The sequence below is a fragment of the Bos javanicus genome, chromosome X (genome assembly GCF_032452875.1).
Source record: "Bos javanicus breed banteng chromosome X, ARS-OSU_banteng_1.0, whole genome shotgun sequence".
Taxonomy (NCBI): Eukaryota; Metazoa; Chordata; class Mammalia; order Artiodactyla; family Bovidae; genus Bos; species Bos javanicus.
In genome coordinates, this window is record NC_083897.1 from 122896712 (window position 1) to 122920490 (window position 23779).

A 23779-nucleotide genomic window follows, 5' to 3' on the forward strand; every position below is an offset into this window, starting at 1 on the left:
ATATTGAAGTACTCCTATGTTGAGTGCCTATATATTTATAATTTCTATATCTTCTTTTTGGATCAATCCTTTGATGAATATCTAGTGTCTTTCTTTGTCTCTTGTAACAGTCTTTAGTTTATTTTGTTTGGTATGAGTATTGCTACTCCAGCTTTATTTTTATTTCCATTTTTGTGGATTACCTTTTTCCTATCCCCTCACTTTCAGTCAGTATATGTCTCTTGATCTGAAGTGGATCTGTTGTAGACAGATATATAAGTCTTGGTTTTTTATCCATTCAGCCAGTCTGTCTTTTGGTTGGAGCATTTAATCTATTTACATTTAAGATACTGGCCTTCCCAAGTGGTGGTGGTGGTTTAGTCACTAAGTCATGTCCGACTCTTGGGACCCCATGGACTATAGCCTGCCAGGCTCCTTGGTCCATGGGATTCTCCAGGAAAGAATACTGGAGTGGGTTGCTATTTCCTTCTCCAGGGGATCTTCCTGACCCAGGAATCAAACCTTGGTCTCCTGCATTGCAAACAGATTCTTTACCAACTGAGCTATGAGGGAAGCCCAAGTGGCGCTAGTGGTAAAGAACCTGCCTGCCAATGCAGGAAACCTAAGAGATGCAGGTTCGATCCTTGGGTTGGGAAGATCCTCTGGAGGAGGGCATGGCAACCCACTCCATTGTTCTTGCCTGGAGAATCCACATGGACAGAGGAGCTTGGTGGGCTCAGTCCATAGGGTCACAAAGAGTTGTACACAACTGAAGCAACTTAGCATGCAACCACGTGCATGTTCTTACTGCCATTTTGTTAATTACTTTGGATTTGTTTTTGTAGGTCTTTTTTCTTCCCTTCCTCTTTTGTTCCCTTCTCTTGTGATTTGATGACTAACTTAAGTGTTGTGTTTGGATTCCTTTTTCTTCTTTGTGTGTGTATCTATTGTTGATTTTCAGTTTGCAGTTGCCATGAGGTTTTGATATAGCAGTCTATGTATAAACAAATTATTTTAAGTTGCTTGTCTTTTAATTTCAAATGCATTTCCAATATCCTGCATTTGTGCTCTCCTAGTCTCACAACTAGGGCTTCCCTGGTGGCTCAGACAGTAAAGAATCTGCCTGCAATGCAGGAGACCTGAGTTCAATTCCTGGAGAAGGGAATGACTACCCACTCCAGTATTCTTGCCTGAAGAATTCCACAGATGGAGGAGCCTGGTGGGCTATAGTCCATGGGATCACAAAAAGTCGGACACCACTGAGTGACTAACATTTTCACTTTTCACTTCTCACATTTGCTGCATTTTTTTTTAAAAAAATGTATTTATGTATGCTGGGTCTTCGCTGCTGTGCATGGGCTTTCTCTAGTTGCAGCAAGTGGTGGCAACTCTCTAGTTGCGCCCAGGCTTCTCACTGCGGTGGCTTCTCTTTTGCAGAGCATGGACTCTAGGGCATGTGCTCAGTAACTGGCCCACGGGTTTACTTGCCCCATGGTAAAGTGGAATCTTCCTGGTCCAGAGGTCAAACCCATGTCCCCTTTACTGGCAGGAGGATTCCTAACCACTGGACCACCAGGGAAATCCCACAATTGCTGGTTTTGATAGCATATTTGTGTGAGCGTGATTTGTTTTCTTTAATGTATATTTATCTGGTGAGCTTTTCCATTTATAATTTTCTTGCTTCTAGTTGTGGCCTTTTCTTTTCTGCTTAGAGAAGTTCCTTTTGTGTTTGTTTGTTTATTTCCCTTTTTATTTCTTTTTTGCTGTGCGGGGTCTTCATTGCTGTGTGGGCTTTTCTCTAGTTGCAGCAAGTCCATTTATAATTTTCTTGCTTCTAGTTGTGGCCTTTTCTTTTCTGCTTAGAGAAGTTCCTTTCGTGTTTGTTTGTTTATTTCCCTTTTTATTTACTTTTTGCTGTGCGGGGTCTTCATTGCTGTGTGGGCTTTTCTCTAGTTGCAGCAAGTGGGGGCTACTCTCTAGTTGTATTGCATGGGCTTCTCATTGTGGTGGCTTCTCTTGTTGGGGAGCATGGACTGTAGGGCACGCGACTGTAGAGCCAGTAGTTGCTGCATGTGGGCTCAGTAGCTGTGGCTCCTGGGCTCTAGAGCACAGGCTCAGTAATTGTGACACATGGGCTTAGTTGTTCCACGACATGTGGGATCTTCCCAGATCAGGGCTCAAACCCATGTCCCCTGCACTGGCAGGTGGATTCTTTACCCCTGAGCCACGAGGGAAGCCTATCCTTAAGCATTTTTTTTTTTTTTTTTGCAAAGCTGGTCTGATGGTGCTGAATTAGCTTTTGCTTGCCTGTAAAGCTTTTCGATTTACTTATTTTTGGCTGTACTGGATCTTTGTTGCTTCATGAGGGCTTTCTCTAGTTGTAGAGAGCAGGGCTACTCTCTGTTGTGGTGCATGAGCTTCTCATTGCAGTGGCTTCTCTGGTTGCAGAGCAGGGGCTAGGGAGTGCAGGCTTCAGTAGTTGTAGCACACGGGTTTAGTTGCCCTGAAGCATGTGGAAACTTCCTGGATCAGTGATCAAGCCCATGTCCTCTGCACTGGCAGACAGATTCTTAACCACTGGACTACCAGGGAAGTCCATCTGTAAAGCTTTTTGTTTCTACATCAAATCTGAATGAGAGCCTTGTCACATAGAGTATTCTTGATGATAGATTCTTCTTCCTTGTCATCACTTTCAATACATTGGCCCACTCCCTTCTGGCCTGCAGAGTTTCTGCTGAGGAATCAGCTGATAACCTTATGGGAGTTCCTCTTTATATTATTTGCTACTTTTCCCCACTTCACTCACTTCTTGCTGGCGTCATTTCGGTGGAGATATCCAATGTGATTTTCACCTTTGCTCCTCTATAGGTAAGGTGTTTTGTTTTTGTTTTTTGGCCGTGTGCCATATGGAATCATAGTTTCCTGACCAGGGATTGAACAACTGACATGATATTGTAGATGAATATTTTTGTGGATGAATATATTACTGCTTGAATGAGACAGGGTTTAACATTGATTTTATTCATCTTTTTTGTTACGGATGTAAGTGCTATAGTATTTTGTTCATAGAAATATTTATGGAAATGGAAGTTTAATATCGTAATGCCACTCAATCTTTGAATGCTTATTTGCCAGATATCACAAAAATAATTTACTACTGTCATCAAAATAATTTGAATGGCCTGTCAAGTGATAATTTGTTAAAATCTTTCAAATTTGTTGTTAGGCAGTGGATTATAAATGATGTGACCTACAAAAAGATTTGTTTCCAAGTTATTAGAATAATTTGCTTTGTCCCTTTGGAGGAAGTATAACACAAAGGCTATACCAAGACTGATCAATGACTCTTAATTATAATGCTTACTCTTTTACCTGAAAGCAACCTATTCAACCAGAAATACTCAAGAAGGGTTGAGGAAATAGAAATATTGGTAATTTCATTACACAGTGCCAATCCAATAAGTTTTTATAAAATGTATTTATCATTTGCTTGAAACTTAAAAAACACACTTTGGGGCTGCAGTTTTAGCAAATTTGCAGAAAACACCATCTAACCTAATTGGCAAAACCAGTCCTCACTGAAAACCTACTAAAATCCTAGAAATGCAGAAAAAGTCTTTTCAGTTTAATATAGTAATATATTTCAAGAAGCCTTAGGAAAACCACTGAGAAATGTTATAGACTCTATTGTATAAAAAAGAATCAGTCAAGATTAAAATAATGTAAGTCTAATATAACAAGTTACAAAGAAGATACAAAGTTACACAAATAATATAATATCCTTAACTTATAGTAATACAGTATAATTTATATGCAAAATTATGATATTTATAAGAAGAGGAGTATGCTTTTTTTAAGGCATGTTATTCCTTCCCTGCGTTGGGAAGATCCCCTTGAGAAGGGACAGGCTACCCACTGCAGTATTCTGGCCTGGAGAATTCCATGGACTATATAGTCCATGGGGTCACAAAGAGTCGAACATGACTGAGCGACTTTCAGTTTCATTCCTTCTCTAAATATTGGTATATGGGTGTATCAAGCTCTGGTGTTTGGCTTTTGGGAATAATTAAGTAAAATCAGAAAATATAAAAATCAGAAATATAAAAATCAGAAATAACTTACCTTTTTTAGATATCTTGGTTATACTTTTCCTAAGTACTTGAGGATAGAGAAGGGCATATACTACCAAAAAGTAATTTGGCCTAGATATTTTATTTTTTGTTATGAAGAGCCAGGAAATAAAACACATTTAGAATATGAAATGGGAGAAAGATTCATTGTAAATGGAATAAATATGATGTGAGTTGATATAATAGATATTTGTCTTCCTTTAAAAATAGTATGTTTGAAATCTTGGGGGAAAGCATGTGAATATTTTATCCACATGTTCATTCCAGTGTACTTTGAAGCATTTGATAATTCCAGGAAAATATTCCAGTTGTATTTCTAAGCAGCAGCAGTATCAGCTTATACAGCTTTGACTTATTGAAGTGATTCTGAAGTGAGTAGCAGAAAAAATGCTTACTCGTTAACTACAAGAGAAAAGGCACTTCTAGGATTCAATATAAGCATTGAGAAGAGCTGGAAAAAAATGCTTACCCTTAACTACATGAAAAAGCAATCTTCAGCATTCAGTATTCTTACCAGTGCTCCTTTGCTTTGAATTCATGGGCCTTATCCCTTAAGATCTTTGCATCCTTTGATAATAGTCGGGAGAAGGAAGAGGCAAAGTTGTTAGGTAAAAAGTTACATCATTCCCCAGTCTACCATAGTTAGTTTCTAACATTCAGTTTCACCTATAACAGAAACATGTGCAAGAAAAAGACAGGAAGCTTTTATAGGTTCATGGTGCTTTGAGTAGTCACTAAATGAGCTTTCGGTTTGATTTGGCCTCAGGATTTAATTCCCTGCCATGCAGTGTAATAAGGTTTAAATGATGGCTTTCTTTTGTAGAGTAGAGTTAGGTTGGTTCTGGATACAGGGCTTTCTCCAGCCCATTAATTTTAGGAAAGGCTACTCTTAGAAGTTGTGGATCTGGAAATCAATTCCTTTCAAACTACCAGTGCTTGGATACCTCTTGAAAAGCCTTTGTGTATCTCTAGGGGTATGTGTACCCTAGTTTGAAGACTATCTTAAACTATCTATCCTGAGTTTGACAAAACAACTTAATGGCAGAAAATTCTGTAGGGAGGAAAGTTAGGGAGTCCCTTAAAATAGATATTCTGGGGCTTCCCTGGTGCTCCACTGGCTACGACTTGCACGGTCATTGCAGGGGGCCTGGGTTCAGTCCCTGGAACTAGATCCCACGTGCTGCAGCTAAGACCTGGTGTAGCCAAATAAATAAAAATATTAAGAAATAAAATAAAATGGTTGGTTGAAAGGCAAACTCTTCATATTATGTATGTAGTTACCAAAGAAAATGGTGACAGTGAATTGAAAGAACCTACTATATTAATTGTGGACCCCCTTACACATGCAGGCAGGTTTGCTGTAGGAATTCCCTTGGGTAGAGCATGGGCTTTGCTCATGAAACCACTCTGATTGGGGCAAGTACACAGACACGAACAGGTGAAATACTTAGTATTTGGAAAAAATATTAACTATTGATTCAAAGACTAGATAGAAACTGTGATAATTGGTGGTACTACATTCTACTTCCCAACCTTAGGCACTAACAGATACCACAGACTGCCATGATTTTTGCACCATTATACCTGTGTTTTTAATTTTTAAGTACAGAGTCAGTGATAATTTGAAATTTTTTTATGCACGTTTTCCCTGTGGACATTATTTTAGTGAATTGAAACTATCCAGTTATAAAACCTTTTCCCCCTCCATTATAATTTAAAATCTCACACCATTTAAAAACCAAGATAAGAAATTAAAATTATTTTTTTGAAATTAAAAATTATATCAGAGAATTTTTCTCCTGGAAAAATTTTTGTAAAGGTGTGAGTTACCACATACTGACTTCTGCCTCCCAGGAGAGGGATAAAAAGCTAACAATAATAGAAATACTATACCCACTAGACATAACTATTACTCTATAAATGTAGGCTTATGCTCTATTGTATCTTGATTGAAATTAAATATTCCTCTAAGACTCTGTTTTGCCTGACTGATGGGAGATTCAGTCTTGGTCCTTGTTGGGATCTCTTCATTGCCCTGGAGTCAAACAAGATTGCAAGATGTTGACAGAAACAGGAGAGAAGCTTCCAGTCTCCAGCCCAGAGAGTTTTGCATTGCTCTCATCATCTGAACCCACAAAATTGCTTGGAAGGAGCAAATCCACTGTGCCTGTGGAGGGTGAGGCCCTGGCAGTCTGTGGCCAGGTGAACCCCAGTGTCCTCATCGCTCCTGGGGCTCTGCTGCTGGTGGGACCCTCTGACCTTGGACCTCTTCCTCTTTTGGCGGAATCTTCTATGTGTCTTCTTACAGAATTCCTCCCAAAGAGCTCTGGCTTTGGGAAAACAGCAGTCAGAAAGACAGGCTGTCCACTGGCAGCTTGAACCTCACAGTTACTGTGGGGGAGTTTGTACTGAGAAGCTGGGCATGTGCGTGGAGTGGGGGCAGGGAAAAGGCAGAGCCGAGAACACAAACAAATAGATGTCACCACAAATGGCTCTGGATCACTGCTACTATGAAAACATGGCAAACATTAGTGAACATGCCTCTCTGCTCACACAGATGATCAAATTTAATTCTCCAAACTTTGCCATGTGTTAAAGACAGACAACTGAGGCTTAGAGAATTTGATTTTTATAATTTTTATTTATGATTATTTTAAACATTTATTTACTTATTTGGCTGCACTGGGTCTTTGTTGCAGCATGCAGGATCCTTAGTTGAGGCGTGTGAACTCTTAGTTGCTTCATGTGGGATTGTTAGTTGCAGCATGTGGGATCTAGTTCTCTGACCAGGGATCAGACCACCGGCCCCCTTCATCAGGAGTGCGGAGTCCTAGCCACTGGACTACCAGGCAAGTCTGAGGTTTAGAGAGTTTGAGTAACATACCCAGTAATAAGTAGCTGAGCTAGGATTCTAACCCAAGTTGGTTGGGCTCGAAAATTCATCCCTTATGTTATATTTTCTCTCCTGCAGGGTATTAGTAATATTTTATTTTGAGCACAGTGGGCTGCCGGTATAGGTTAGCTCCAGTAGGAGCTCCCAGACAGCTCAGTGAATTCACCCCCGGAACGCCACTGCTCAGAGTTCTCCATCTGGTCGTCAGGCTGCATTTGCCAAGACTCGAGAACAACAGTGCCGCTTTGGGCGTAATTAATGTTTAGACAATAACTGGTCAGCGTTTTCAGCTGCTTCTTGAGGTCACTCCTGGGATATGAAAATAGGACCCCGTGTTGGCATAAACAGGTTGTTTGTTTTCTTTGTGCTCTGTCAGGAGGCCATTATCTCAGTTGTCTCAAAGTGACACTGAATTGGTCAGGTGCAGGGTCAAAAGGAAGGGGAGGATATGGTTTGGCTTTGTTTTCTGTTGTTTAAAATAGAAAATTGATGGATCTGAAATCCATTCTTGCTTAATACAATTCTTGAGGCAGTCTTTTTAATCAATTCCTTTAGTCTTTTAAAAAGTAAAATCTTTTAAGAACATTTCAAAAGCCATAGATCAATTTTTAAATTGTACAGCTTGATCCATAAATAATCCCTATCTATGAAGTCAAAGCCCAATGCATTTGGTGAATGAATACATGACATGGTCATTATGGCCCTACTACACACCCACTCCCCGAGCTGGGTGGGATGGGTGATTCAGACATAGGCTGGGCTGTTTACTCCAGATGTTCATAATATGCTTCAGGGGCTTTCAAATGTTGTCTGCCTTGGAATCTTCCCTGAAGCTTGTTAAAAATAGTGCTGCCCGCACCCCGCCCCAGATCCACTGTCTTAATCCATTTGAGCTGCTATGACAAGATACCACAGACCAGGTAGCTCACAACAACAGAAATTCATTTCTCATCATTCTGAAGGCTGAAGAGTATAAAGTCCAGGCACTGACATGGTCTTCGGGCAAGGTCCCTCTTCCTGATTCAGAGCTGGATGGTTCTCAGTGTTTTCTTACATGGTGAAAGGGCTAGGGAGCTCTCTGGGGCCTCCTTTATAAGGTACTAATGCCATTCGTGACCTGAGCACCTCCCAAAGGCCTATCTCCTTAATATCATCATCTGGGAGTTAAGATTTCAACATATGAGTTTTGGGGAGGCACATTCAGACCATAGCACCCACTGAATCTAAACCTTGAGGAGTGGAGCTTGGGCATCTTTAAAAAGCTCCTTAGGTGATTCTAATAGTTAAGAGGTTTTTGAGCCTGCCACGTGGTTGATGGTGTGTTGGTAATGTAAGACACTATAATGTTTTCTATGTTGTGTTGTGAGTATGTCTATTCATCATCACAGAAAGTATGTATACGAGATATATAGACACACACACGTGTATTGAGAGGCATACTAGTCTCTTATGTGCATGAATATTGGAACATACCTGCAGGTAAACATACATCTATTATTTTAAATCCTAGTAAACATTTATCGAGCATCTATACATATCAGGCACTGTTAATGCATTCAACAAATAGTTAAGAGTCTCCTATGGGCCTTCAGAAAAGGAAACAGACAAAAGTCCTTGTCTTCAAGGAGCTAATATTTTAGTAGGGAAACACCAACAATAAACGAATAAGGCAATCATATAATGATGAATGCCATAGCAAGAAGTAAGGTGGGGAGGTGCGAGGCCTGCTGATGGTGGGGGCAGATCCCAAGTTAGAATACAGTGGCTGGGGGAGCCTTGAGGGAGGAGTGAGCCCTATGGCAATTTGGGGCACAGTTGGTCCAGGTTTGGGGAACAGGAAGTACAGAGCCCTGATCTGAATATGAGTATTTCTGGTGGCTTCAGGAAGTAGCCAAGGAGGCCAGGGGCTGGAACACAATAGGAGATGCAGTTAGAGAGGCAAGGAATGGCCGGAGGGGACTGTGGATCTGGTAGGGGCCTGTAGGCTGCCAGAGGAATTTGGTTTTGACTCTGAGGGAGATGGGAAGCGTTCGACTACTGAGGGTGATGTCATCTGATAGGTCTTGAGTGGTGAATGGGCCGGGCAGGGAGTGGTGAAAGTGGTGAGGAGAACGTGGCTTCAGTGTGCTGTGAGGGAGCTGGCAGTTTTGCTGATGGTTTGGACACAGAGAGTGTGATGGCTGCAGCAGGAGGGTTTCCAAGGATGCTGAGTGCAGCTGTTGGCTGTACTTACTCTGTGGCCAGATTTGTTCCTGGATGTGGGTTATGACCTGGTTCCAAGAGAATTACTGTATTTTTATTTTTTAAAACATCTTGTACACTTAAAATTTGTAAGGTTATTGCATGTACATTAGGCCTTAAAGAAAACAACCTGATCTTCAGGAGCGGTCAGGTTAGTTTGACTGGCTTCAGTAAGATGCTGATGGGGATGTTGATGACCCGGGCCTGTAGCCACAATGCCATTTCTTCCTGACATGTAGAAAAACTACTTTGGCCAACAAAAATATATTCTGGATATGATAATGAAGAGTATTTGTTGCTCACTTTATTTCAAAGCACTACTTTTTTTTAAGGACTTTATGATGTGGACTACTTTTTGAAAGTCTTTATTGAATTTGTTACAATATTGCTTCTATTTTATGTCTTGGTATTTTGGCTCCAAGACATGAGATCTTCACTCCCTGACCAGGGATCGAACCTGCACCCCCTGCATTGGAAGGTTTAGTCTTAACCACTGGGCCACCAGGAAAGTCCCTATTTCAAAGCTGCTGCTGCTGCTGCTAAGTCACTTCAGTCGTGTCCGACTCTGTGCGACCCCATAGAGGGCAGCCTACTAGGTTCCCCCGTCCCTGGGATTCTCCAGGCAAGAACACTGGAGTGGGTTGCCATTTCCTTCTCCAATGCATGAAAGTGAAAAGTGAAAGTGAAGCTGCTCAGTCATGTCCGACTCTTAGCAACCCCGTGGACTGCAGCCTACCAGGCTCCTCTGTCAATGGGATTTTCCAGGCAAGAGTACCGGAGTGGGGTGCCATTGCCTTCTCCGCTATTTCAAAGCACTTATATGTAAATCCTCAAAAAATCGTTTCTAAAGCTGATGGTGGAGGATAGTATCATGCCCATTTGAGGATTCAGGAGCTTGAGATCTAGTAAAGATGCAGTGTGGGAAGGGTGAATTTGGCTTGACCATATCTTCTATTTTGTGACTTTCTCCCCTTGATTGTGTAGTGACTGGACCACAATCCATGGAACAGAAGCATGTGTGTGTGCATGTGTGTGCACATGTGCGTGTATGTGAATCACACTTGGGTTACTAAGCACAATGATATAGTTAAGGAATTAGAACTCATTGCTCCAACGTTCAATAATTCAGGCCTCTTGGTCTCCTTGCTGTCTTTTCTCTGTTCATTTGGTCATTTTATTTCTGAATAGCAATTTTCACTGAAAGGTGGGATAAGGAAATAAAAAGATTTAAAAGTCACATTCAGGGGTGTGGAGAATAATTTTAATAAAAGCCACAGTGGAGAATGCATTTGTAAGCACTAAAATAAAATTCTCCATTGCCAATGAATTTTAGCTTGCCTCACTGATCCTTTGTTCCCATTAAAAAAAAAAAAACAAAAAGAACAAAAATGAAGAGTTTGATTACGACACACACCTAGCGAGGCTGAGTTCTTTGTCTAGCTGAGGAGTTAGTCTGTACTAGGATGGCTGTGGGCAGGGCCTGGGCCAGCAAACAGCATTTAATGCATTTACCTGCTTCAGTTTGCAGTGACGACCTCACTCACAAATTCAAGGGTTTCACTGTGATGAATGAAGCGGAGAGATACGAAGCTCTGAGACACTGTCGCTATGTGGATGAAGTCATTAGAGATGCTCCATGGACACTCACCCCAGAGTTTCTGGAAAAACACAAGGTACTTATTCCTCCACATTCTGTAAGTAACAGCCGCTTATACCCAGAAAAATCCAAGGAGTCTTCCAGTTTAGGAAAGCGGTAACTCCAGGCACTGTCATGTGGTGTCACGTGACGCAGCGCCTGTCCTGTGCTCACGCCTGTGGACCGACAGCCACCTGCTTCCTCCCTGTGGGCTCTGGAGCTGGACCACTCGGGTCCATGTGTGGCTTCTATCCCTTCATAACTGTGGGACCTTGAGCAAGACACTGAACTCACCTAAGCTGTAAACTGCTGTTTTGAGGATCTAATGAGATCATGTTGTGAAACCCTTAGCACACTGGCTGGCCCAAAGCAAGAGGTCCAAAAACATCATCACCATTATCACCATTGTTATTGATGCTTATAGAGTCATAGGCATCATTTTTCATGGAGCAAATGACCATACATCTTATCCAGAGGGGCAGGGGTCAGGCTCTAAGGAAAAAACTTTCTATCTCTGATTGTGTGACCCTGAGACTCCTACTGATAGATTTTTATTAGTTGAAAACATGAGAAATCCTTTTGATCTGCATGAAATTATGTGCTTTGTATCTCCCTACAAGCCCCACATTAGGAGCTATTCTTTCCTTTTATAAGCAGTACAAAAAAATAAGACTAAGCTGTTCTAAGAGTTTTCTTTTCTATTTTTAAATTCACGATGCAGCAGAGAATAGAGAATGCTGATAAATGTGCATGGGTAATAGCCGAGGAGACAATTTCCCAGCAAGAATAAAAAGAAAAAGGAAAAAACTACAATATGATTTACTTCCAGCAATCATGAACACATTTTTACTAAGCATCTATTGTATCTTCAACTTCTGTGAAACGTTACCGGGCTGCTTGTGAAGGCTGCCGTTTATCGAGTGCTTGCCACGGACCCAGCCCAGTGCAAAGGGCTTTGCTCTTACAGGAATCACATTCAATCTCATGGCCACCCTGAGACATTGTTGTTGTTGCCATCCACTGGAGAGGGAAGGACAACTAAGCTTGAGTACTAAGAACAGAATTAATGGCAGTAACATTTGTTGAGTACTTGCTGTGTACCAGTTATTCTTTTTAGCACTTTTACATAATTGTAATATTTAATCCAGTGATTCTCAAGTGGGGGCAACTTTGCCCCAAGGGATATTTGACGATGGAAGCAACTAAACGGGTGCTACTGGCATCCAGTGGGTAAAGCCAGGGGTGCTGCTAAGCCTCATACAATGTGCAAGATAGACTCTCCCCCTCTAGGAAAGAGTTATCTAGCTCAGCATGTCACTAGTACCAAGGCTGACAAATCCTGATTTAATCCTTACCACTTCCACAATGGCTCAGTGGTAAAGAATCTGTCTGCAATGCAGGAGACACAGGACACGCAGGTTTGATCCCTGGGTTGGGAAGATCCCCTGGAGGAAGAAATGGCAACCCACTCCAATATTCTTGCCTGGGAAATTCCATGGACAGAGGAGCCTGGCAGGCTACAGTCCATAGGGGCGCAAATAGTCTGACACAACTGAGCACACAGACCACTAAGTTGTGAGTTATGCAGCTAGTAAGTGATGAAGTAAGTGATGAAGCAGGAATCCATACCCAGGCGAATTAAACTGCTGCTTTACTTCTCAAGCTGGAGTGAAGCCTTTTAATAAAAGGCTTTGAAGTTTAGGCAAGGAGTTTTTTTGTTGTTTGTTTGGGTTTTGGCCATGTCACATGGTATGTGGGATCTTAGTTCCCCAACCAGGGATTGAACCTGTGTCCCTTGCATTGGAAACATGGGGTGTTAACCACTGGACTGCCAGGGAATTCCTCAGGCAAGCAGTTTTTACTTGATGTAGGAGGAAACAAGGAACTAGTGAAGATTAGCAGGTATGAGGATGACAAAAACAACTCTGTTGAAGGAGGTCCCTCCACCATGTGACAGAGGGATGGCTGGAGAGGAAAGAGCCTGCGGTGAGGAAGGTCAGATACAAGTTGGTATTAATAATCCAGGTTATGGGGCCCTGGGCTTGGCATAAGCAGTGGAGAAGAACAGATAGGTATATGCACTCATGTGAGTACACACAGACGTACACACCCCAGCGGAACTTGTGACTTCTGTGCTATTGACGGTGAAGGAAGTAGAGAAAAATGGCTGATTCTAGGGTGTTTGGAGCCTAAGTAAACGAGAAAAGGGAGGCTCCATTGGAAGGGACACCAGTTTTAAGGATGAGTGAAGATTCCAGACAGGTTTTTAAAGTGACAGCAAGGGTGGCAAAAGAGAAAAGGATGATTTTGGGAAAATTGGGCAAGTTTTGTCATTTCAGCAGCTGCATGACCCAACTGAATTAGTAATACTTGCCCTACCTGCCTCACAAGGTGGTTGTATGAATCAAATGAGAAGAGACATGAATTCATTTCTACAATATAAAATATAACTTAAGTCAGGGACTGCCCTGGGGCTCCAGTAGTTAGAACTCTGGCTTCCACTGCAGTGGGCATGGGTTCGATCCCTGGTTGGGGAAGTAGGATCCCACATGCTGTGTGGCTCAGCCAAAGAATAAAAAATATATATATTGCTTAAGTGTGAGGGAGGGCCTATTGCCATCAGTGAGATAGGAAATGAGGATTTTGGGTCCTCACAGTAGAGGTGATTAAAATCTGAAGGATGAATGAAATCTCTGAAGGAGAGATTTTAGAGGCAGAAGAATAGAAGGCCAAAAAAACCTACTGTTAGAGGTAAGAGAAGAAAGAGGGACCAGCAAAGGAGAGAAACCAATCTAGTCCCATCAGTGCAGGCAGATTTACTGTCTGAGCCACCAGGGAGTCCAAGAATACTGGAGTGGGTAGCCTATCCTTTCTCCAGGGGATCTTCCTGACCCAGGAATCAAACTGGGATCTCCTGCATTATAGGCCAATTCTTTACCAGCTGAGCTACCAGGGAAGCCCTCATGCAAACAAAGACAGTTGGAAATACCTTCCAGTCCAGGATTCAAGTCTACCTTCAGTTCAGTTCAGTCGGTCAGTCGTGTCCGACTCTGCGACCCCATGAACTGCAGCATGCCAGGCCTCCCTGTCCATCACCAACTCTCAGAGTCTACCCAAACTCATGTCCATTGAGTCGGTGATGCCATCTAGCCATCTCATCCTCTGTCGTCCCCTTCTCCTCCTGCCTTCAATCTTTCCCAACATCAGGGTCTTTTCAAATGAGTCAGCTCTTCACATCAAGTGGCCAAAATATTGGAGTTTCCACTTCAACATCAGTCCTTCCAATGAACACCAGGACTGATCTCCTTTAGGATGGCCTGGTTGGATCTCCTTGCAGTCCAAGGGACTCTCAACAGTCTTCTCCAACACCACAGTTCAAGAGCATCAATTCTTCGGCACTCAGCTTTCTTTATAGTCCAACTCTCACATCCATACATGACTATTGGAAAAACCATAGCCTTGACAAGACGGACCTTTGTTGGCAAAGTAATGTCTCTGCTTTTTAATATGCTATCTACATTGGTCATAATTTTCCTTCCAAAGAATAAGTGTCTTTTAATTTCATGGCTGCGGTCACCATCTGCAGTGATTTTGGAGCCCCCCAAAATAAAGTCAGCCACTGTTCCCCATCTATTTCCCATGAAGTGTTGGGACCTAAATTGCTTATTTAAAGTGCTTTATCATAGCTATTTTGTTTTTAAAAATATGTATTTTCATATCGCAGAAATGTACCCCCATCCCTGTGGTGATGTCACTCTTTTCTCTCTCTGACAGATTGACTTTGTGGCTCACGATGACATTCCGTACTCTTCCGCTGGCTCTGATGATATTTACAAGCATATAAAGGAAGCAGGTGAGGGGTCCTCCTGTGTTCACCTGTCTCCTGCAGCATGACACTGAGGTTTAGTAAGAGACGCCAGCCCTGGGTCTGTAGCACATGCTTACAAGGCATGGATTTTCAGATGTTTCCCAGAGAGCCTCTGCAAGTCTCTGTTGACATGTGCTAAGGCTCAGCTGTGGCTCAGACACCAGTTAGGTGTTTATGTAGAAATTAACCTGAGCACCAAAATACTTGACTTCCGGTTTGAGGCTCAGTTTTAGAGGATGTAAAATCACAGGACTCTTATTTGAATAATACTTGATTTACAATGTTGTGTTAGTTTCTGGTGTACAGCAAAGTGATTCAGCTATACATATATATGTATTCTTTTGTGTATTCTTTTCCATGATAGATTATTACAAGATATTGAATATAGTTCCTGTGCTCTACAGTAGGACCTTGCTGTTTATCTATTTTATATATAGTAGTGTGTATCTGCTAGGGCTTCCCAGCTGGTGCAACTGTTAAAGAAGCCACCTGACAAAGAGGAGACATAAAAGACATGGGTTCAATCCCTGGGTCAGGAAGATCCCCCAGAGAAGGAAATAGCAACAACCCACTTCAGTATTCTTGCCTGGAAAATTCCATGGACAGAGGAACCTGGTGGGCTAAAGTCCACGGGGTCACAAAGAGTCAGACACGACTGAGCAACTGAGCACACATGTTAATCCCAATCTCCTAATTTATCCCCTCCCCCAACCCTGTTGTTTGAAGGGCAATCATTTTCCTCATTAACCATGAAATTACTCTATGTTCCCAAGAAAGTTCCTTCCAGAAGAGGACAGATAACTGGCTAATTAATGATGTGGACTCCCTGTCTCCCTAGTCTAGTCCTACCATATGTCATCCTGTCACATGATAATATCCTCAGGCACCATATACAGAGGCAAAAAACGGATATATTTATCTGTGGAATCAGGGAAACGGCTTTCCTCCTGAAGCAGTTGACTCGTGTCCTGGAAGGCAGACAAGGTGCTGAGCTTTGGCAGTTGTCCCATTTGTCACTAGGCCTTTCTCTTCGGGGCAGAGACTCTGGTTGGTCCCAGGGACTTACTGGGGGGCTGGGAAGAGGGGGCTTTCCTTCCCTGTGGGCTCCCTAGGATTACTTCCTTTGTCCAGTGCTCGCCATGTGCCCGTGCTGCTCAGACTCCAAGGAAATGGCTGCTGGGGCATCAGAGCAGACCTGTGGTTTAGACCCTCGGCAGGGCCTCAGTGGTCCTTGGTACCATCTGCCTCCTCTGTGTCCCCTCCTGCCCTGATTTGCCCATACCTCCTTGTGCCCTTGCCTCTTCCCCCGCGTCCTGAGGAGAGGGCTGTGTTTTCTGTCCCAGGCTGGCCTCTTTACCCTCCCTTCTCTGGAGCATGTTTTCCTTCATTCTTCCTCCCTTTGTGATCCAGGGTGCTCACTCTCCGGTGGTTTCTCATCAGCTTACGAACACACGGAAGTCTGCAGAGACTAACCCCAGACCTTCCTCCTGCCCTCCTCCTGCCTCTCCCTCCACTCACATCCGTGCTCAGTTTTCCTCTCAGGGGCAACTGTTGTTCCTCAGCCACGGGTGCAGACTTTTGTCCCATCCTGGCTCAGTTCTCAGATGGCCCTTGGGCCACCCAGTCCAGTGGTCTCAGCTCAGTCCCTCCAGGCATAATGACCCTGCTGACCGTGTTCTTCTCCTAGACACTCTTGTCTTTGCTTCCATTTCCGGGACACTTCTGAGACCTTCCAATTTCCCGTTGCTCTCTGACCACTGCCGGGTTTTGTTGCTGGGTTTCTCTCCCTATCTCACCAGCCTTGCTCTGTGCTCTGCCTTCCACACACCCTACACTCCAGGCACACGGAGTCTGTCCTTTGTACTTTGTACATGGAGTCCGCCTTGTCCCTTTGCTCCAGTTGTCCTCTGAGCTTGGAATGCCCTTCCTCTGAGCTTCTTGGTCAGGGCCCCCTGAGGAGCCAGCCTGGACATGCCCTCTCTCCCTGGGGCATGATTCAACACACCCTGCGCCCTCCTCAGATGCAGATACTCATTGCATAGGGACCTCCTTTTCAACTCCCTTCTCTTGGCAGCCTGATTGTGGGTGTGTCCCTAGCTAGAGTGAAGTGCCGCAGGCCATGGCCATGTCTCACCCATCTTTGCACCCCCAGCACAGTCCCTGGTATATCTGTGGTGCTCCTTGAGTGCTGGCGGAACAAGAGAATGCTTTTATAGAGTACGATGAGGAGGGAGCCTACGATGGAAGCCTTTGTCTGCAGGGGCTCTTCCCAACACACGGGGAAAGGAGCCATTTACCTAGATAGCATTACCTAGATAATTGCACAACACACTTCTGTCTTGTGGAATTAATTGTTCTTATCATTTAGATGTAAGGGTGATATTTTGGCCTGAATGATACTGTCCTTCGTATCCAGTTTGTTGGCTTTCTATTGATATTTTGACCTCTGAGTCCCTCACACACCTCTTTATTGAAGGAGATGCTCATGATATGCTAAATTACTCCAAACCATCTTTGCCTTACAGCCCAACAAAATCCCAGTGAAAGATGGAAGGAATCACTCTTTGACTTGTTTCAAAAATGACTAAGACCCAAGGATTTCCCTGGTAATCCAGGGGTTGGGACTCTGCGCTTCTACCGCAGGGGACATGGGTTCAATCCCAGGTGGGCGAACTAAGATTCCACATGCCATGGGGCACGGCCAAAAAACAAAAACAAAAACCCAAATGACTATGATCTGAATGAAAGATCTTTGAATTTATATCTAAAATTTGCATTTTTCTCGCCGTACTTTATAACAGGCAAGAACTCAAAATTTTTAACTGCTCTTTTGGTGAATGTATAATGGAAAGTAGTCTTGGCTATCCCCAGTGCTGGTCATTTTCCTGAGCTGAGGTTTTCCATCAGTGTCACAGGATTTCAAATCAAACCAGAAATCAAAATAGTCATTGCTGGGGTTTTTTAAATACCCAGCCCACCCAGAGTATATAGATTTGGATTACATAAAAAGACAGCTGGGACAACTGAACTGAACAAATTCTATCTTCTTGGAGGGTCAGATGGTTTTCCTGACTCTAAATGTGGAGCTGTCCATGGTGGAGGGGCAATACAGTCCATTACCTTGATTCCTAGCTTCTCCACCCATCTCCCTCCATCAGACCACCTTTCATAAGCCTATTGCGCCCTGAGAACCTTGGAGTGAAGAAGTGTTTGAGGAAGGCATGGGCTAGAACTGGTATTGTAGCTAAAGGTAGGTGCAGAAGTAGTGGGTCAGCCAAAAAGTTTGTTCGTGTTTTTCTGCACAATGTAACAGAGAAACTCCAACGAACTTTTGACCAACCCAATAGATTTTTAATGGCTTAGTTTAATTTCTGCTATTTTACTCTCTACCATTGGAGAAGGAAATGGCAACCCACTGCAGTATTCTTGCCTGGAGAGTCCCATGGATTGAGGAGCCTGGCAGGCTATAGTCCATGGGGTCACAAAGAGCTGGACATGACTGAGTGACTAACATGCACAACACACACTGTCTACCATGAGTGAGTGAGTGAAAGTCGCTCAGTCGTGTCCAACTCTTTGCAGCCCCATGGACTATACAGTCCATGGAACTCTCTAGGCCAAAATACTGGAGTGGGTAGCCTATCCCTTCTCCAGGGGATCTTTCCAACCCAGGAATCGAACCAGGGTCTCCTGCATTGCAGGCAGATTCTTTACCAACTGAGCTATCAGGGAAGCCATCTACCATACATCTCATCTATAGGGACTGCACTGCACCCGTGCATGCCTCCCTCCATGCATCATTTGGCATGGCACATGGCACAGACACTGTAGTAGAGTGAGTTACCATGCTTTCCATAGGGACTTCAGGAAGCCGAATACACGCTCCACTATGTTTGAGCTGCCCCCGTTGCTGGCGTCTGCCACCAGAGCCCTCTTCCCCGCTCCCTGGGGGCCGCCGGAACTCCACCCATGTTGGTCCAGCATCCTCCCCCTCAGCCTGCGGCCGCTGCTGCCTTTTCCCAGTACTCAGGGACCTTCAGACTCTGAGCGTAGCACAGGCTCCTGAGGGTCAGTTGCCCAGTCTTCTGCCCCTTCTCTGGCATCACTGTCAGCCCTGGGTAGAACTGACGCTTGCACATCTCCCATGAGGGGGAGTGCCCTCTCTCCTGAGGCAGCCCATTCCATCTTTGGAAGCTTTTGATTCTTGTGGGTTAACGCATGAACTGCTGAGTGGATCCACAAGGCTGGAACTGTTGGTGGGGAAATGGGATATGAATATGAATAATACAGGGCCCTCACCTTCAAAAGAGAACACAGCCAGATGTAAATAATTACACCAAAGTATTAGAAGTCTGTGGGTGAGGCGTGTCCAAAGGTGGGAGTATATGAAGAAGTGTAGGGTATTTGGAGAAAATCAACGATGTTCATGTGGTGAACAGTGTGTGGAGGTGACAGCAGAGAGAGAGACTGGCAGGTGGTGGGACGGGTGGCTTAGGCTTAACTCTGTGTGTCACGTGGAGCCAGACGCCCCTCTGAGGCAGGGAGTGCCAGGAGCAGGTGTGGCAAAGGACCAGCTAGGGAGGGGGAGAGTAATTTCTGTAACCAAACTTTGTTTTTGTTCAGTCGCTCAGTTGTGTCTGACTCTTTGTGACCCCATGGACTGCAGCACACCAGGCTTCCCTGTCCATCACCAACTCCCGGAGCTTGCTCAAACTCAGGTCCATCAAGTCAGTGATACCATCCAACCATCTCATCCTGTCGTCCCCTTCTCCTCCTGCCTTCAATCTTTCCCAGCATCAGGGTCTTTTCTAAGGAGTCAGGTCTTCACATTATGTGACCAAAGTATTGGAGCTTCAGCTTCAGCATCGGTCCCTCCAATGAATATTCAGGGTTGATTTCCTTTAGGATTGACTAGTTTGATCTCCTTGCAGTCCAAGGGACTCTCAAGAGTCTTCTCCAACACCACAGTTCAAAAGCATCAATTCTTCAGTGCTCAGCCTTCTTTATGGTCCAACTCTCACATCCATACATGACCACTGGAAAAACCATAGCTTTGACTATAAGGACCTTTGTTGGTAACCAAACTTAGGACCTCCTGTCTCCACAGATGACAGAAAAACCACTCTTGACTCTTGAAGTAATTCAGACTCCTCAAAATTTGCACTCAACTTTTGGCCTTCTCGTCATGCTGTGATCTGAGTGTTGACTTGAGAGGGGTGAGGGTCTGGCTCTGCTGACCTTTTGTCGTGGGATTTTGTGACCTGCTCAGCCATCATCCCTGGCTAGCAGATCCCCAGCACTGCCCTCTGACTCTCGGCCACCTGTTCCAACTGTTTGCAGCCACCTCCCTCTTTGGCCTGTCCTTGCCACAGCCTCAGCAGTGGGATTCACTTCCCCATACTGCAGTCAGGCTGGTCTTAGGTCCCGGCTCCCTTCAGTGTTCCTTGAGAGGGTCTCTGGCCACATCAGAATTGCCCTCTGCCATCTACTGGAGGGCCTTGGGGGGTGCCACAGTAGGCCCTAAGGAATGCTCTCTCCAGGCCTCTGCATGTTGGCATGGGGTCTCTGTGGGGCCATTTCCTCCCAGAGTCCCTCGAGGTGAACAAGGCACTAGCCCCTCTACTCTGGGCTTTCTACGGGGGTCTCTTCCTTGCCTCTGCCCCTGGGGGTTGAACCCGCATCAGGGCGAGACACAGGCCCTGCTCATAGTCTCTTGCTCCTGCTCCTTACCTTCTGATCCCTCTCTGGGCATTTCCCTCAATCCCAGGAGGGACTTGTCTTCTTCCTGGAGGGCAGGAAATCGCCTCCATGTTAATTTCATGTCTTCCCCGCTCCAGGGCTTACAGTTAAACATTTTATACCCTGAGACCACTTAGCCTCTGATTCTCAATAATTAAAAGAACATTCCTGGGATTTAGAAAACCCTTTCTACAGTCCTCAAAGCCCCTCTCTTTCAAATGAAAGCCCTATCATTCATAATGATTCTTTTGGAAATGAGCTTTCAGAAAAGCCTGTTTTAAAGGTCAAAATCTGAAGACAGTCTCCTGTATTCTCAGCTATGTCTGCTTTCCCCTGAGGTGATGGAGGTCTCAGTGTCAGTGGGAAGAGGGCCTCAGGACAGACATCCTCCCCAACCTGGAAATGACCTTGGATAATACATCAGAAATTTGTTCTGCTACATATAATGTACTTAGTCTCCTTGACACTGTTTCTGTTGGCTCGAATCATTCTGGGGCCTGCTGTGGAAGCTCCATGGTACCCTGAGCAGGTCTGTACTGTTCCCTTAGAGAGGGCTCCCTAAGGTCTTGGGTGGCCCTGGCCTTCAGCAGCTTGAAGCCAGGTTTTGGTTCCTGGCCAGAGACTGAGGTCCAGAGATTAAGGTGGAGTCTTGGCAGTGAGAGCACCAGGTCTTAGCCACTAGACCAGCGGTCAGTGACAAGGCCTTGGCCCTTCAGTTTTGCAGAAAAGAATTCCCACAAAGACTGAAAGTAGTGAAACAAGTCAAGTGTTTATCAGGAGAAAGAGTACAGTACGTGTGGATAGACACACAGGTGGACCTAGGGAGAGCCATGCCCTTGTGGTGGTTTGAATCAATTTTATGGGGCATTTCTTCTGGATTTCCTTTGGCCAGTCATCTCGATCTGTCTGGTTCTGAGTCCATATTTGGTGTGTCTCAGGATCCTCCCGTGTGCACATGTGCATCACTCAGCCAAGATGGATTCCACTGAAGAGGCCTATGGGAAGTTGACATCATTCCCCTCTTGCTCCAAGGAGCTTTTGAGTTGGGATAGGAGCTTTTGAGTTGGGGAAGGTTTCCTTGACTTGGAAAATGAGAAATACATGGTCTCCTTATCTGTTATCTCTGGAGAAGGAAATGGCAATCCACTCCAGCACTCTTGCACTCTTGCCTGTAGCCTGATAGGCTACAGTCCATGGGGTCACAAAGAGTCGGACACGACTGAGCAACTTCACTTTCACTTCACTATCTGTTATCTGGGCAGGGCCCAGCTTCTTCTCTTGATTGTCCTGCTATGGATATTTTGGAGTTTCTGTCCATAGGGAACAAACTCCAGTTGCTCACCCTGGCGGAGCAGGGATCTCTACCTCCCACCTCACCTTGGTGTTCAGGAGCATTGGGTAAGAACAGGAGGCTGACGTTCTCAAACACCAATCTTGTTTGTAAGGAGTTCCAAGAAAGGAAACCCCATACGCTTCAGACTTGGCAGGATGCTAATGGGGGAGAAACTGGCTGATGTGTCAGTAACACAACTGTGGGTTATGGCATGAGGTGACTATTACTTTTTAAGTCTTCATAAGATCTGAGCTGTGAGCAAGCTGCTCTTTGCCTGAAGTTTCTGTGAGAGCCTGGTACAGACCACTGCCTGTCAAGGGTACATGTGCCTGCAGATCCTGCAGGGTCTTGTGGACATGCAGCCTTGGGTTCAGGAGCTCTGCTTGGACCTAAGGTCCCCATTTATAAAGAGCTCCCAGGTTGTTAGCTAATGCAAGTTCCTAAACCTGACTTCAGAGAAGGCAATGGCACCCCACTCCAGTACTCTTGCCTGGAAAATCCCATGGATGGAGGAGCCTGGTGGGCCGCAGTCCATGGGGTCTCTAAGAGTCGGACACGACTGAAGCGACTTAGCAGCAGCAAACCTGAGTTAGAGTTGCATGGATCCAGACCAGGGATTCTGGTTCACCCAAGGCTACTCCCATGGTTACCCCTAGGGTTAACTGAATCAGCATTTCCTGGGGTGACAGTTCTTCAGTTACCTTGTACGGTAGGAACAAGCATTTGCTGGTGGTTGCATTTCTGGGTGAAGAGCCTCTAGTGAGCTAAGAAAAAGTTAGCCTGCTAATTTTAGGGAGTAAAGCCTCAAGTTCTAGCTGTTGGGTGTAAAAACATGTCTACTAAAAAATACAGTCACAACCTGAAAGTAGAAAGTTATTTTATTTGGTGGAAATGTTTGGGACTCTGAGCCTGGGAGACAGCATCTCAGTAGCTCTGAGAAAACTGCTCCAAGGAGGCAGGAGGGGAAGTCAGGCTATATAAGTTTGCAACAAAGGGAGCAGGCAGTCTGAACATCAAAGATCAGGTATCAAGTTAAGGAATTTAGCATTCTGTGTATGGGAAGACGCAAGCCTCTGGGCTCACTGATTCATTCCTTTCATAGGCACCTCAGCTATCTGGGGCCAACCCTGTCTCCTGTTCACCTTGCTTCTTGCATTCCCCCAGCTCCTCAGCAAGAACCAAGGGGGCTGGCGGCATCTGCTGGATCGCAGTTTTGGGAGACCTCATTCACATTTGGAGGCCAGAAATCGCTGATGGCTGTAACATTTCTTGTTGATCAATATGGCAGGATATATTTTCATTTCACAAACAGGTCCATTATTTTTCTAACTCTAAGCAGTTGATCATCCGATTGTTGCATAACAAATTATTCCCGCAGCTAGCAACTTAAAAGAACTCCTATTTTTCGCTCATCACTTTGTGGGACAGCCTCTCAGCATAGGGCTTGGCTGGGTGGTTCCTGCTCAGGGTCTCTCAAATGGCTGTATTCAGACACTGGCTGGGGCTGCCGGCATCTGAAGGCCCAGTTGAGCTGGCGGTCCCTGTGAAAGTCATTCAGTCATGTTTGACTCTTTGCAACTGCATGGACTATACAGTCCATGGAATTCTCCAGGCCAGAATACTGGAGTGGGTAGCCTATCTCTTCTCCAGGGGATCTTCCCAACCCAGGAATCAAACCGGAGTCTCCCGCATTGCAGGTGGATTCTTCACCAGCTGAGCTAACTTAAGGTCCCTGTTAGCTAACAGGTGGTGTGCTTAAGTGACTGGCAGTGAATGCTGCTTGTCAACAGGGAGCTCAGTTGGGGTTGGCACTGGAACACCTCCAGGTGGCCTTGCCATGTGTGGGCTCCTCACAGCATGGTGGCTGGGCTCCCAGAATGCATCCTAAAGGACGCATCTGGAGAGCAAACACCTTCAGTGGAAGATGCAAATCTTCTGACCTAGCCTTTGAAGTCACTCA

General features: G+C 44.7%; 1 protein-coding gene across 3 annotated transcripts in view; it reads left to right on the plus strand.

The window, feature by feature from the left end:
• The window catches only part of PCYT1B (phosphate cytidylyltransferase 1B, choline), a 148735-nt gene that overhangs the window by 92147 nt on the left and 32809 nt on the right, over window positions 1-23779 (plus strand). For all 3 annotated transcript variants that reach the window (XM_061407834.1, XM_061407833.1, XM_061407835.1), the window contains exons 4-5: window positions 10765-10916; window positions 14654-14732. In XM_061407834.1, the coding sequence (XP_061263818.1) occupies window positions 10765-10916; window positions 14654-14732 (231 nt within the window). The remainder of the gene's footprint in view (window positions 1-10764; window positions 10917-14653; window positions 14733-23779) is intronic.